The 13333-nt window shown below is 62.9% G+C and overlaps 1 protein-coding gene across 1 annotated transcript; it reads left to right on the plus strand.

Moving 5' to 3' along the window:
- Window positions 1-7449: 7449 nt before the first annotated feature.
- On the plus strand, window positions 7450-13015 carry LOC137456650 (ADP-ribosylhydrolase ARH1-like). The gene is made up of 7 exons (XM_068168221.1): window positions 7450-7476; window positions 8074-8297; window positions 9793-9891; window positions 9981-10086; window positions 11035-11114; window positions 11196-11379; window positions 11962-13015. The coding sequence occupies exons 1-7, from the start codon at window positions 7466-7468 to the stop codon at window positions 12332-12334; spliced, it is 1077 nt and encodes a 358-aa protein (XP_068024322.1). The 5' UTR covers window positions 7450-7465; the 3' UTR covers window positions 12335-13015.
- The last annotated feature ends 318 nt before the right edge of the window (window positions 13016-13333 follow it).

The raw sequence follows: 13333 nt of genomic DNA on the forward strand, positions 1-13333 counted from the left end.
TGGCTTTGGCTAGGACATGAGCCAGACCCAGAAGGGATGCACAGCTACCCCCCTCTGAAGCTCAGGCTTCCTTACTATGCAAATCCTCAGCCCAGTGGGGAGCTGGACATCAGTGATGTGTACTGAAGCCAGGATACTGTCTCCTGACAGGAAGCTTGGCTGGCACAGAGCCTGCCTTTGGGTCTTGCTGTTCATAACATCCAGCCAGGACCCTGGGTCCTAGTTAAAGGGTGGTAGGAAGCTCCACTGGTGGCCAAGTGTCACGGACCATACCAAGAGTTGTGAACCATGGAACCAGCAGTCAAGAGAGCTGAGCACAGGTGGACATCACACTCGAGTCAAGACCTCCAATGCCCTGGAAAATTTGACTTCCAAGCTGGAAGAAACGGATGGGAGGTTGCTGTGAGCACCTCCCTCCTTCTGACCCTCCAGGAACTGGTGTGCTGGTGTTGACCAGGCTGCTGTTGCCTTCCTGGTGCTGAAGTGTTTCATAGAATGCAGTGTGCCCAGGCAGCCAAGAAGGCCAATGGCATCCTGGCCTGCATCAAGAACAGTGTGGCCAGCAGGAGCAGGGAGGTCATTCTGCCCCTGTACACTGCACTGGTTAGGCCACACCTCGAGTACTGTGTCCAGTTCTGGGCCCCTCAGTTTAGGAAGGAGGTTGACTTGCTGGAACGAGTCCAGAGAAGAGCAACAAAGTTGGTGAGGGGTTTGGAACACAGCCCTATGAGGAGAGGCTGAGGGAGCTGGGGCTGCTTAGCCTGGAGAAGAGGAGACTCAGGGGTGACCTTATCACTCTCTACAACTACCTGAAGGGAGGTTGTAGACAGGAGGATGATGGTCTCTTCTCCCAGGCACCCAGTACCAGAACAAGAGGACACAGTCTCAGGCTGCGCCAGGGGAGGTTCAGGTTGGATGTTAGGAAGAAGTTCTATACAGAAAGAGTGATTGCCCATTGGAATGGGTTGCCTGGGGAGGTGGTGGAGTCGCCGTTGTTGAGGGTGTTCAGAAGGAGACTTGATGGGGTGCTTGGTGCCATGGGTTAGCTGTTTGGGTGGGTTGGATTGGTTGATGGGTTGGACACGATGATCTTGAAGGTCTCTTCCAACCTGGTTTGGTTTATTCTAATAAAGGTTTATTCTAATAAAAGAATCCCAGAATCAACTGGGCTTGAAAAGACCTCAGGAATCATCAAGTCCAACCTGGTACCCAACACCTAACCTAGTACCCAACACCTAACATGGTACCTAACACCAGGTTAGGAACTGGCTGGAGGGCCAAGCCCAGAGAGTGGTGGTGAATGGTGCCACAGCCAGCTGGCAGCCAGGCACCAGTGGTGTGCCCCAGGAACCAGTGCTGGGTCCCATTCTCTTTAACATCTTCACTGATGATCTGGATGAGGGAGTCGAGTCAGTCATCAGCAAGTTTGCAGATGACACCAAGTTAGGAGCAGATGTTAGTCAGTTAGAGGGTAGAAAGGCTCTGCAGAGGGACCTCAACCGACTGGAGAGATGGGTGGAGTCCAACAGGATGTCATTCAACAAGTCCAAGTGCTGAGTGCTGCACTTTGGCCACAGCAACCCCATGCAGAGCTACAGGCTGGGGTCAGAGTGGCTGGAGAGCAGCCAGGCAGAGAGGGACCTGGGGGTGCTGATTGACAGCTGCCTAAACATGAGCCTGCAGTGTGCCCAGGTGGCCAAGAAGGCCAATGGCATCCTGGCCTGCATTAGGAATAGTGTGGCCAGCAGGAGCAGGGAAGTCATTGTGCCCCTGTACTCTGCCTTGGGTAGGCCACACCTTGAGTCCTGTGCTCAGTTCTGGTTTGGGGCTGGCTGCCAGCTGTTATGGCCTGTAATGACTTTGTCACTGTCATTAAAGCCACAGTGTTCTCAACAGGTCAGCACTGGAAGGAATAGACACTGTAGCTTTGTCTCTCACACCCACATTGACTCAGGAGCTGTCAGAAACCCAAGAAGTGTACTGAGCTATCATAGAATCATAGAATCAATAAGGCTGGAAAAGACTTCAAAGATCACCAAGTCCAACCTATCACCCAACATCTCCTGACTAACTAAACTACGGCTCCAAGTGCCACAACCAATCACCTCTTGAACACCTCCAGGGATGGTGACTCCACCACCTCCCTGGGCAGCACATCCCAATGGCCAATTACTCTCTCTGTGAAGAACTTTCTCCTCACCTCCAGCCTAAACCTCTCCTGGCACAGCTTCAGACTGTGTCCTCTTGTTCTGGTGCTGGGGGCCTGGGAGAAGGCAGATGTGGCTCAGTTGGTAGTGCATCAGACCCTTAATGAGAAGGTCATGAGTTCAAGCCTGCAGTGGGCAGTAGCGTCCTCCCTACTCTAGTCATGAGGTCTGTGGTGACAGGTTGGACTCGATGATCTTTGAGGTCTCTTCCAACCTTAGTGATACTGATACTGAAGAGACCAATCTCCATCTGGCTCCAACCTCCTTTCAGGTTGTTGTAGAGAGCAAGAAGGTCTCCCCTGAGCCTCCTCTTCTCCAGGCTAAGCAACCCCAGCTCCCTCAGTCTCCCCTCACAGGGCTGTCCTCACAGGGCTGTGCTCCAGACCCCTCCCCAGCTTTGTTGCCCTTCTCTGGACACCTTCCAGCACCTCAACATCTTTCCTAAGCTGAGGAGCCCAGAGCTGGACACAGGACTCAAGGTGTGGCCTCAGCAGTGCTGAGTACAGGGCACAAGGACTTCCCTGCTCCTTCTGGCCACACTCTTCCTGCTGCAGGCCAGGATGCCATTGGCCTTCTTGGCCACCTGGACACACTGCTGGCTCATGTTCAGCGGCTCTCAGCCAGTACCCCCAGGTCCCTCTCTGCCTGGCTGCTCTCCAGTCACTCTGACCCCAGCCTGTAGCCCTGCCTGGGGTTGTTGTGGCCAATGTGCAGCATCTGGCACTTGGACTTGTTGAATGCCATCATGTTGGACTCTGCCCATCTCTCCAGCCTGGCAAGGTCCCTCTGCAGAGCTCTCCTACCCTCTAACAGATCAACTCCTGCCCCCAGCTTGGTGTCATCTGCAAATTTACTGATGATGGACTCAATCCCCTCACCCAGATCATCAGTAAAGATATTGAACAGGATGGGGCCCAGCACTGATCCCTGGGGGACACCACTGGTGCCTGGCTGCCAGCTGGATTTGGCAGACCTATTGGATAGCCCAAAAAGTGGGCATAAGAGGCATCCATAGAGGCCAGGCCTGCTCAAAAGGGCAACCCTGGATCTGCTTCAGTAAGCCAGGGCAGTGGGGTCTCAGTGATAACAGAGGGCTTCAGGATCAGGCCAGCTGCAGAATACAACAAAAGCCTTACAGGCACCGGTGTCTAAAGCTCAGCTGGAAATGAGGTGAGCACACCACAGAAAGAGCTCAAGGGAAAGACAGACAAGGAACTGGGACTCCCTTTTGTAGGCAAAAATGTGTAGCTGTAGTCAGCAAAGAGGCAGAGAACTTAACCAATTGCTGGGTCTGTGGAGGCCTCCTGATGAGCCAGGAATGGCCATGGGCAGGAACCATCCCTACCAACATCAGAAATAAGCCAAGAGGAAAGGATGAAGCTAAAGGTGAATGGATTTTGTAAGGACAAAGAAGAGGGACTGATGGGATCAAAAGTAAGCAGGGTCTCCACAAAGGAGGAATTGTCTGAGGGAGGCTGGAAGAGAAAGGGAGGAACCAGACAGTTCCTCTTCTCTCTGTGCATGAACCACAGAGGGGCATCTGCCAAGTGCCTTCTCTTGAACCTTGCTGTCCATCAGCTGGGGGCTGTCTGAAAGCAGCAGACACTGAGCACAGCCTGAGCTGCTGAGCTTTGAGGACAGAGCCCAGGCTTAACAGGCTGCTGAATATTCAGTTAATATGAACCTCTCCACCCAGAGAAGTGAGGAACCTAATTGAAACGAGCAGAGGATGTGTGAAGCAGTGGGGGCATGAAGGGGGAGATGCAGTAGGTGCTCCAGGAAAGACTAAATCCTGAGTAGCTGAAGCCAGTGGGGAAAGGGAGAGGGAAATTTGCATCCAGGAATTTAGGATCCAAGGGGAGCTGTGGCCTCAGCAATTGGAGAGACCCCACCAGGAATTGTCCTGTGGGGTCTCCCTTTACCCGAATAAAGCTTCACAAGACTCCTCTGTCTCCACTGGGAGCTGGACCAGGTGGCCAAGAAGGCCAAGGGCATCCTGGCCTACATCAGGAGCAGTGTGGCCAGCAGGAGCAGGGAGCTCATCCTGCCCTGTGCTCAGCACTGGTTAGGCCACACCTTGAGTCCTGTGTCCAGCTCTGGGCTCCTCAATTCAAGAGATATATTGAGACTCTTGAATGTGTCCAGAGAAGGGCAACAAAGCTGGGGAGGGGTCTGGAGCACAGCCCTGTGAGGAGAGGCTGAGGGAGCTGGGGTTGCTTAGCCTGGAGAAGAGGAGGCTCAGGGGAGACCTTCTTGCTCTCTACAACAACCTGAAGGGAGGTTGTAGCCAGGTGGGGGTTGGTCTCTTCCCCCAGGCAACCATCACCAGAACAAGAGGACACAGTCTCAAGCTGTGCCAGGGGAGGTTTAGGCTGGAGGTGAGGAGAAAGTTCTGCACAGAAAGAGTTGTTGGCCACTGGGATGTGCTGCCCAGGGAGGTGGTGGAGTCACCATCCCTGGGGGTGTTCAAGGGGGGACTGGATGTGGCACTTGGAGCCATAGTTAAGTTGTCAGGAGGTGTTGGGTAGCAGGTTGGACTTGCTGATCCTTGAGGCCTTTTCCAGCCTTTATTGATTCTATGATTCTATGAACGTCTCAACTGGGAGAGTTTTTCCTTGCAGCTGGGAACAGGCAGTGAAGCTGTGGCCCCGGAGGGCTGCTTCTGCCCGGCCTGGATCTTGCAGCTCCCATTGGAACCAGAGGAGTTTATTGCCGGGGGAAGCTCAGCTGCTGCTGCCCGCTGCGACCCCAGCCCCTGCCCGGAGCCGCCGCTGCCTCCTCTGATCCCTGCTGCGACCCCAGCCCCTGCCCGGAGCCGCCGCTGCCTGCTCTGATCCCCTCTGCGCCCCCAGCCCCTGCCCGGAGCTGCCGCTGCCTCCTCTGATCCCTGCTGCGCCCCCAGCCCCTGCCCGGAGCCGCCGCTGCCTCCTCTGATCCCTGCTGCGATCCCAGCCCCTGCCCGGAGCTGCCGCTGCCTCCTCTGATCCCCTCTGCGACCCCAGCCCCTGCCTGGAGCCGCCGCTGCCTCCTCTGATCCCCTCTGCGCCCCCAGCCCCTGCCCGGAGCCGCCGCTGCCTGCTCTGATCCCTGCTGCGACCCCAGCCCCTGCCCGGAGCCGCCGCTGCCTCCTCTGATCCCTGCTGCGCCCCAGCCCCTGCCCGGAGCCGCCGCTGCCTGCTCTGATCCCTGCTGCCATCCCAGCCCCTGCCCGGAGCCGCCGCTGCCTGCTCTGATCCCCTCTGCGCCCCCAGCCCCTGCCCGGAGCTGCCGCTGCCTCCTCTGATCCCTGCTGCGCCCCCAGCCCCTGCCCGGAGCCGCCGCTGCCTCCTCTGATCCCTGCTGCGATCCCAGCCCCTGCCCGGAGCTGCCGCTGCCTGCTCTGATCCCCTCTGCGCCCCCAGCCCCTGCCCGGAGCCGCCGCTGCCTGCTCTGATCCCTGCTGCGACCCCAGCCCCTGCCCGGAGCCGCCGCTGCCTGCTCTGATCCCTGCTGCGACCCCAGCCCCTGCCCGGAGCCGCCGCTGCCTGCTCTGATCCCCTCTGCGACCCCAGCCCCTGCCCGGAGCCGCCGCTGCCTGCTCTGATCCCTGTTGCGCCCCCAGCCCCTGCCCGGAGCTGCCGCTGCCTGTTCCGATCAATGCTGATCAATACTCCAAGGTCTGGCTTCAGCGGGCTGGGGCCAGGCTTTGCTGAGTGGTGCCCAGGGACAGGACCAGGGGCAGGGGGCACGGACGGCAGGGTCAGAGGGCTCCACCTGAATGTGTGTGGATCGGCTCCAGGTCTGGGATGAAGCAGAGCAAGAGCAGAGCTCTGCCCGGGGCAGGAGCAACCCCTGCAGGGTGCAGCTGAGGGATGGAGCTGCTGGGAGGCAGCTCCACGGAGAGGGACCTGGGAGTGCTGCAGGCAAGGAGCCCTCCGTGGGTCAGCAATGTGGCCAGGAAGGCTCCAGGGGCATCCTGGGGGGCATGGAGCAGAAAGTGGGGAGCAGGGCAGGGAAGGTTCTGCTGCCCCTCTGCTCTGCCCTGCTAAGCCCACAGCTGCAGCCCTGTGCCCAGGTCTGGGCTCCCCAGTTCCAGAGGCACAGTCAGCTGCTGGGGAGCACCCAGGGGAGGCTGTGAGGAGGCTGAAGGGCCTGGAACAGCTCTGTGAGGAGCAAAGCTGAGAGCCCTGGGGCTGGAGCAGGCTCACAGGGGACCTGAGGGGACCTCAGAGGGGTGGGGGGCAAGAAGGTGCCAGGCTCTCTGTGGCAGCTGCTTGGCATCATCTGGGCCAGGAAGATCCAGGACAAGGTGGTGCTGGAGGAGCCAGAGGCTGCCATGCTCCAGGCCTGGCCCTGGATCTTAAGCCCCCTGGGGTACCAGCTGGACTTGATGCCCTCAGAGGACTTCTCCAGCCCCAGGAGCTGCCCTGCTCCAGGCCTGGCACTGGACCTTAAGCCCCCTGGGGTACCAACTGGACTTGATGCCCTCAGAGGACTTCTCCCTGCTCCCTGCTGCCCTGCTCCAGGCCTGGCACGGGGTGACCTTTCCAACCCATTCCAGGATTCCACACCAGGGATTTGTGTCTTCTTTGGCCTCATCTGGGCCAGGAAGATCCAGGACAAGGTGGTGCTGGAGGAGCCAGGACCCAAGGGCTGCCCTGCTCCAGGCCTGGCATGCTGGGGGCTGTGCCCAGGCTGTGCCAGCTCCCTGTGGAATGAGGGCTCTGGGATTTAAGGAAGAGCTTCTCCTCCTCTCTGCTCACCACCAAACTTCCCACCCCAGCACCTCCCTTCCCAGACCCCAGCAGCATCCTCCCCAGGCCCCTCTGGGCATCCCTTGGCTTTGGGCACCCTCCAGACTCCTGTGGGCATCCCCTGGCTTTGGGGACCCTCCAAGCCCCTCCAAGCATTTCCAGGTCCCTTTGGGCACCCCCTAGGCCCCTCTGGGCCCCCCCCCGGCTTTGGGCACCCCCCCAGGCCCAGATAAGGGAGCCTCTCCAGGCTCCTTCGTGCCCCTCCATGCCCTCCATGCCCCTTTGGGTGCCCCTCAGAGCTCCACCACTCCCCTCTCAGTGGCTTTTTGCACCCCCCCAGACCCTTCCTCCAATCTCCCACACCCCAGGGACAGCAGCTTTGGGTCCTGCCCATGGGGACAGTGCCCTCCCCGTGCCCCTCCACCCATCCCCCACCTCCTGAGGTCTCCTCGGCCTCCTTAAGGGCCCCTGGCCAGCGCTGGCACCGTGCCCAGCCCCTGATGGGCAGTGCCAGCTGCTTCTGCAATGGAGGAGAAGTGAGTGGCCCCTGGGTACCCCCAGCCCTACGCCCACCCTCCATGCCCTCCATGCCCCCCCAAGCCCCTCCATAGCCCCACCCTCATGCCCTTCCAAGTCCTTCTATGCCCCTCCATGCCCCCCACCCATGCCCCTTCATGCCCCTTTGGGCATCCCCTGGCTCTAGCTTGGGCACCCCCCAGACCCTTAGGGAGCCTCCTTGGGCCCTTCCATGCCCCTTTGGGTAGCCCCAGCCCTGTGTCCAACCTTCCATCTCCCCCCATGCCCCTCCATGCCCTTCCATGTCCCCCCCACATCCCCTCCATGCCCCCCATGCCCCTCAATGCCCTCCATACCCGTCCATGCCCCCCCATGCCCCTCAACATCATCCTATGCCCCCCCCATGTCCCCCCATGTCCTCAATGCCCCTCCCTGCCCCCACCCCCCCTCATGCCCCCCAACACCATCCTTTACCCCCCTCAAAGCCTCCCACGCCCTTCCATGCCCCTCAATGCCCTTCATACCCCTCTTATACCCCCCCCACATCCCCCCTCCTCCCTTCCCATGCCTGGTGCCCACCTGAAGCCCCCCTCCCCGCCGTTTTCCCCTGCCCCCAGGGTGCCCTCGGTGGCTGCCTACGAGGCTGCGCTGGTGCTGAGCGGGGTGGGCGATGCCCTGGGCTACCGGGGGGGGCTGTGGGAGTACTGCACCCAGGGCCCCCTGATCCATGCCCAGCTGGCAGAGCTGGGGGGGCTGGAGGCCATCAGCCTGGAGCCCCCCCAGTGGCCGGTGAGCGATGACACCGTCCTGCAGCTGGCCACGGCCGAGGGGCTGGCCACAGGTGGGGGAGGGGCTGGGGCGGGGCTGGAATTGGGGGGGACCCACCGGAACGGGGGGGGCGCGGGGGGGTGATTAAAGGGGGGGGGGCGATGGAATCGGAGGGGGATGGAAGGGGGGGGTAGGAATAGTAGGGTTGTAATGGGGAGGGGTGGAATGGGGGGGCTGGAATTAGGAAGGACCAGAATGGGGGGTGCTGGGGGCCTGGACTTAGGGGGGGGGGGGGGAGGCTGGAATGGGGGGGTGAAATCGGGGGGGTTAGAATCAGGGGGGACTGGAAGGGGGGTTTGAAATAGTGGGGTTGAAATGGGGGGCTGGAATTTGGGGGGGCCCACTGGAATGGGGGGCTGGGGGCCTGGATTTGGGGGGCCTGGATTTGGGAGACGAGGCTGGAAGTGGGGGGACTGGAATGGGAGGAGGGATATTGGAATGGGGAGGGTGAAATCGGGGGGGGATGGAATCAGGGTGGGCTGGAATGGGGGTGCTGGGGGTGCTGGATTTGGGGTGGAACTGGAAGTGGTGGGGCTGGAATGGGGACACTGGGGGGAGGTGAAATCGGGGGCTGGAATCGGGGGGGCTGGAAAGGGGGGGTTGGAATAGGGGAGGAGCTGCAATTGGGGGGCAATGAGGGGGAGAATGAGGAGGGGTGGAATGGGGGGCTGGAGTGAGGGGGTGGAATGAGGGGGGATGTAATCAGGGGGGCTGGAAGGGTGGGGAGTGGGATGGAATGGGGGGAGCTGGAAATGTGTGGGGGGGGTCCTTGTGTACCATTGGAACTGGGGGGTGCCTCAGCAGGTTTGGGGGGACCTTGTCTCCTGGGCTTTATGGGGGGTCCCTCAGGGGGCTTGGAGTGCTCAGGAGGGGTCCCCGTGGCTCTCGGCCCCCTTCCCCCCCCTGGAGTTTTGGAGTCCTTTTTGAGGGGGGGTCCCCTTTGCTCACCACTCCCTGGGTGGGGGTCCCTATGGAGCTGCATTCCCTTCCCTCACCCTTAGGGGGTGCTGCCGTGAGGTCACTTTTAGGGGGTCCCTGCCCGTGTGGGTATTTGAGGGGGGGTACTCTCACCCTCCCCCACTTTAGGGCTGGCAGGGGAACCCCTGCTGCAGGGCCTCACCGTGGGGGTGTCTTCCCTTTCCCCTTCCCCTTCCCCTTCCCCTTCCCCTTCCCCTTCCCCTTCCCCTTCCCCTTCCCCTTCCCCTTCCCCTTCCCCTTCCCCTTCCCCTTCCCCCCTCCCTTTCCCCTTCCTCTTCCCCTTCCCCCTCCCCTTCAATTTTGGGGGGGTCCCCACCGGTGTGGGTATTTGGGGGGGTCTTCACTAAACCCTCCCTCACTTTAAGGCTGGAGGAGGACCTCCTGCTGCAGGAGTTGGCTTGTCCTGGGAGGGGTCTTCCTCTTCTCCCTCCTCTTCCCCTTCCTCTTCACTTTTAGAGGTCCCTTCCACTTTTGGGGGGTGCCCTGCGGTGTGGGTATTTGAGGGGGGTCCTCACTGAGCCCCTCCCCAGGGCTGGAGGGGGAGCCCCTGCTGCAGGAGCTGGCTCGCCGCTACGTGGCTGCCATGGGAGACATGGAGGGTCGCAAGCCAGGACCTAGCAGCATCCTGGGTGAGTGGGGGGCTGTGGGGGCTCTGTGGAGGCTTGAAGGGAGGGGAGGTGTCTCAGAGGGGGTCTCACAACCCCGACCCCTCCCCCAGGCACCTCGCAGCTGCGTCCCGGGGAGCCCCAGGGCTATCGGATCCCCTTCAACCCCAGCGGCACCGGCTGCGGTGCGGCCATGCGCAGCCTGGCGATCGGCCTCCGGTGACTGCCGCGGGGCGACGAGGGGCGGGGGGGGACAGGAGGGGACAAGGAGCGGGGGAACGACGTGGGGATAAGGGGGGACAGAGCTGGGTGTGTGGGCACAGGATGGAGATGGGGACACGGAGGTGGCAGAGCTGGAGGGGACATGACCAGGGAGGGGACAGTGGTGGGGACGTGGTGGGGACGTGGTGGGGACGTGGTGGGGACAGAGCTGGAGGGGCCAGGGCCAAGAGGTGATTGGGGGAAGCATGGGGTTGGGGACATGGAAGTGGCAGAGCTGGAGGGGACAGGGATGGGGACAGGAGCTGGAGGGGATGGGGACAGGGCAGGACAGGGAGAGGAGAGGTCTGTGCTGCAGAGAAGGGGACAGGAGGTGATGTGGTGACAGCCAGGGACACCGCGGGGAGGTTGTGGCAGGGAAGGAGGAGGATGTGGCCAGGGCAGCCTGGGAGCTGGAGGGGACAGGGACACGGACTGGAGACATGGGGACATGGGGGGCTGGAGCTTGGGGACGTCTGAGCCGCAGGAGGGAGGACAGGGAGCGCCAGGGGACATGGGGACAGCAATAGGGAGGGGTCGGGGGAGGGACACAGAGATGGTGGGGCCAGGGGGATGGAGGGGACAAGGACAGCGGTGGGGTGGAGGTGGAGACAAGGCTGGGGACACAGGGATGGGGAGGGGACAGCAGGGCAGGGTGGGAGGAGGGGACAGAGGGGGACACGGAGGTGGCAGGGCCGGGGGGGACAAGGACAAAGAGGACAACGTTGGCGGAACGGAGCTGGGGACACAGGGACAGGGAGGGAGGAAGGGACACAGGGGTCGGGGGAGGACACGGCCGACAGGGACAAGGACAAGGGGGATGGCAGTGGTGGGGTGGAGGCGGGGACAAGGATGGGGACACAGGGACAGGGAGGGACCAGGGCAGAGGGCAGAGTGATGCCCCCACAGGTACCCACACGCCCGGGAGCTGCCCACGCTGATCCGGGTGAGCATCGAGAGCGGCCGCATGACTCATCACCACCCCACGGGTGGGTACCAGCCACGGGGGGGACACCGGGGGGGACACTGGAGCCACACACACACACACACACCACCCCCTGTCCCCTCAGGCTACCTCGGGGCGCTGGCTGTGGCCCTGTTCGCAGCACTGGGGGCCCGGGGGGAGCCCCCGGAGCGTTGGGGAGCAGAGCTGCTGAGGGTCCTGCCCCTGGCCTGGGAATACGTGGAGGGGACAGGAGTGGCCCTGGAGGACAACGCCAGCGCTTGGCCCTTCTTCCGCGATGCCTGGCAGCGGTGAGGGGGGCGGGGGGTGCCGGGAGGGGGACTGGGAGCACTGGGAGGGGCTGGAGAGGGCACTGGGGGGGGGTTATGTGGGGCACTGGGGTCACTGTGCCCTGCCAGGCTCTCTCCCAGTGCCTGGATGTCCCCAGTGTCCCCTGGCTGTCACTGCTGTCCCCAATGTCCCCACTGTCCCCATGCCCCATTGTCCCCATTGTCCCCAATGTCCCATGTCCCATTGTTCTCAATGTCCCCATTGTCCCCATGCCCCATTGTCCCCATTGTCCCCAATGTCCCATGTCCCATTGTTCTCAATGTCCCCATTGTCCCCATGCCCCATTGTCCCCATTGTCCCCAATGTCCCATGTCCCATTGTTCTCAATGTCCCCATTGTCCCCATGCACCATTGTCCCCATTGTCCCCAATGTCCCCATGTCCCATTGTCCCCAATGTCCCCATTGTCCCCATGCCCTGGTGTCCCCATTGTCCCCAGTGTCCCCATGCCCCATTTTCCCCATGCCCCCACTGTCCCCATGGTCCCCCTGACCCTGTTGTCCCCATTGTCCCCATGTCCTCACTGTCCCCCTGTCCCCTCAGGTACCTCTCCTCCCGGGGGCTGCTGTCAGGCCAGGGCCCCCCCCAGCTGCCTGCACTGAGCTCCGCAGCAGAGCGGGACGAGGCCTACAAAGCCTGGGCCCTGCAGGGCTGGGCCGGCCGCAGCGGCCACGACGCCCCCATGGTGGCCCTGGAGGCCTTGCTGGCGGCCGGCGGCTGCTGGGCCGAGCTGTGCGCCCGGGGGGTGCTGCACGGTGGCGACAGCGACTCCACCGGCGCCATCGCCGCCGGCTGCTGGGGGCTGCTGCACGGCCTGGACTCGGTGCCCCCCGGGCTGCACCGCAGCCTGGAGTATGGTGACCGCCTCTTAGCCGCCGCCCGCAGCCTGCACCGTCTGGCCTGGGGGGGGCGCTGAGCACCACCCGCAGCCTGCACCGTCTGGCCTGGGGGAGGCGCTGAGCACCACCCGCAGCCTGCACTGCCTGGCCTGGGGGCGGCGCTGAGCACCACCCGCAGCCTGCACCGTCTGGCCTGGGGGGGGCGCTGAGCACCACCCGCAGCCTGCACCACCTGGCCTGGGAGGGGCGCTGAGCACCACCCGCAGCCTGCACCGCCTGGCCTGGGGGGGGCCCTGAGCACCACCCGCACCCTGCACTGTCTGGCCTGGGGGGGGCGCTGAGCACCACCCACAGCCTGCACTGCCTGGCCTGGGGGGGGTGCTGAGCACCACCCGCAGCCTGCACCACCTGGCCTGGGAGGGATGCTGAGCACCACCCGCAGCCTGCACCGTCTGGCCTGGGAGGGGCGCTGAGCACCACCCGCAGACTGCAATGCCTGTCCTGGGGGGGGCGCTGAGCACCACCCGCAGCCTGCACCGTCTGGCCTGGGAGGGGCGCTGAGCACCACCCGCAGCCTGCACCGTCTGGCCTGGGAGGGATGCTGAGCACCACCCGCAGACTGCAATGCCTGTCCTGGGGGGGGCGCTGAGCACCACCCGCAGTCTGCACCGTCTGGCCTGGGGGGGGCGCTGAGCACCACCCGCAGCCTGCACCGCCTGGCCTGGGAGGGGCGCTGAGCACCACCCGCAGCCTGCACCGCCTGTCCTGGGGGGGGCGCTGAGCACCACCCGCAGCCTGCACCGCCTGGCCTGGGAGGGGCGCTGAGCACCACCCGCAGCCTGCACCGCCTGTCCTGGGGGGGGCGCTGAGCACCACCCGCAGCCTGCACCGTCTGGCCTGGGGGGGGCCCTGAGCACCACCCGCAGCCTGCACCGCCTGGCCTGGGTGGTTGAGCAATGCCCACGGGCATTACCTGCCACACCCAGGGGGCACCTGTGGGACCTCGAGGTGGCCTCACTGTCACCTGCTGAGCCCCAAGGTGTCACCTGCTGAGCCCCTGCCATGCCCTCACTGTC

This window comes from Melanerpes formicivorus, unplaced genomic scaffold (genome assembly GCF_026170545.1).
Source record: "Melanerpes formicivorus ecotype bairdi unplaced genomic scaffold, bMelFor1.0.p_v2 SCAF_134, whole genome shotgun sequence".
NCBI lineage: Eukaryota > Metazoa > Chordata > Aves > Piciformes > Picidae > Melanerpes > Melanerpes formicivorus.

What these genes read in the sequence shown, in the direction of transcription:
- LOC137456650 (XM_068168221.1), top strand. An exon ending in AGCCTGGCGATCGGCCTCCG is followed by an intron (nt 10,087 to 11,034) that starts GTGACTGCCGCG and finishes ATGCCCCCACAG; the next exon opens with GTACCCACACGCCCGGGAGC. An exon ending in TTCCGCGATGCCTGGCAGCG is followed by an intron (nt 11,380 to 11,961) that starts GTGAGGGGGGCG and finishes CTGTCCCCTCAG; the next exon opens with GTACCTCTCCTCCCGGGGGC.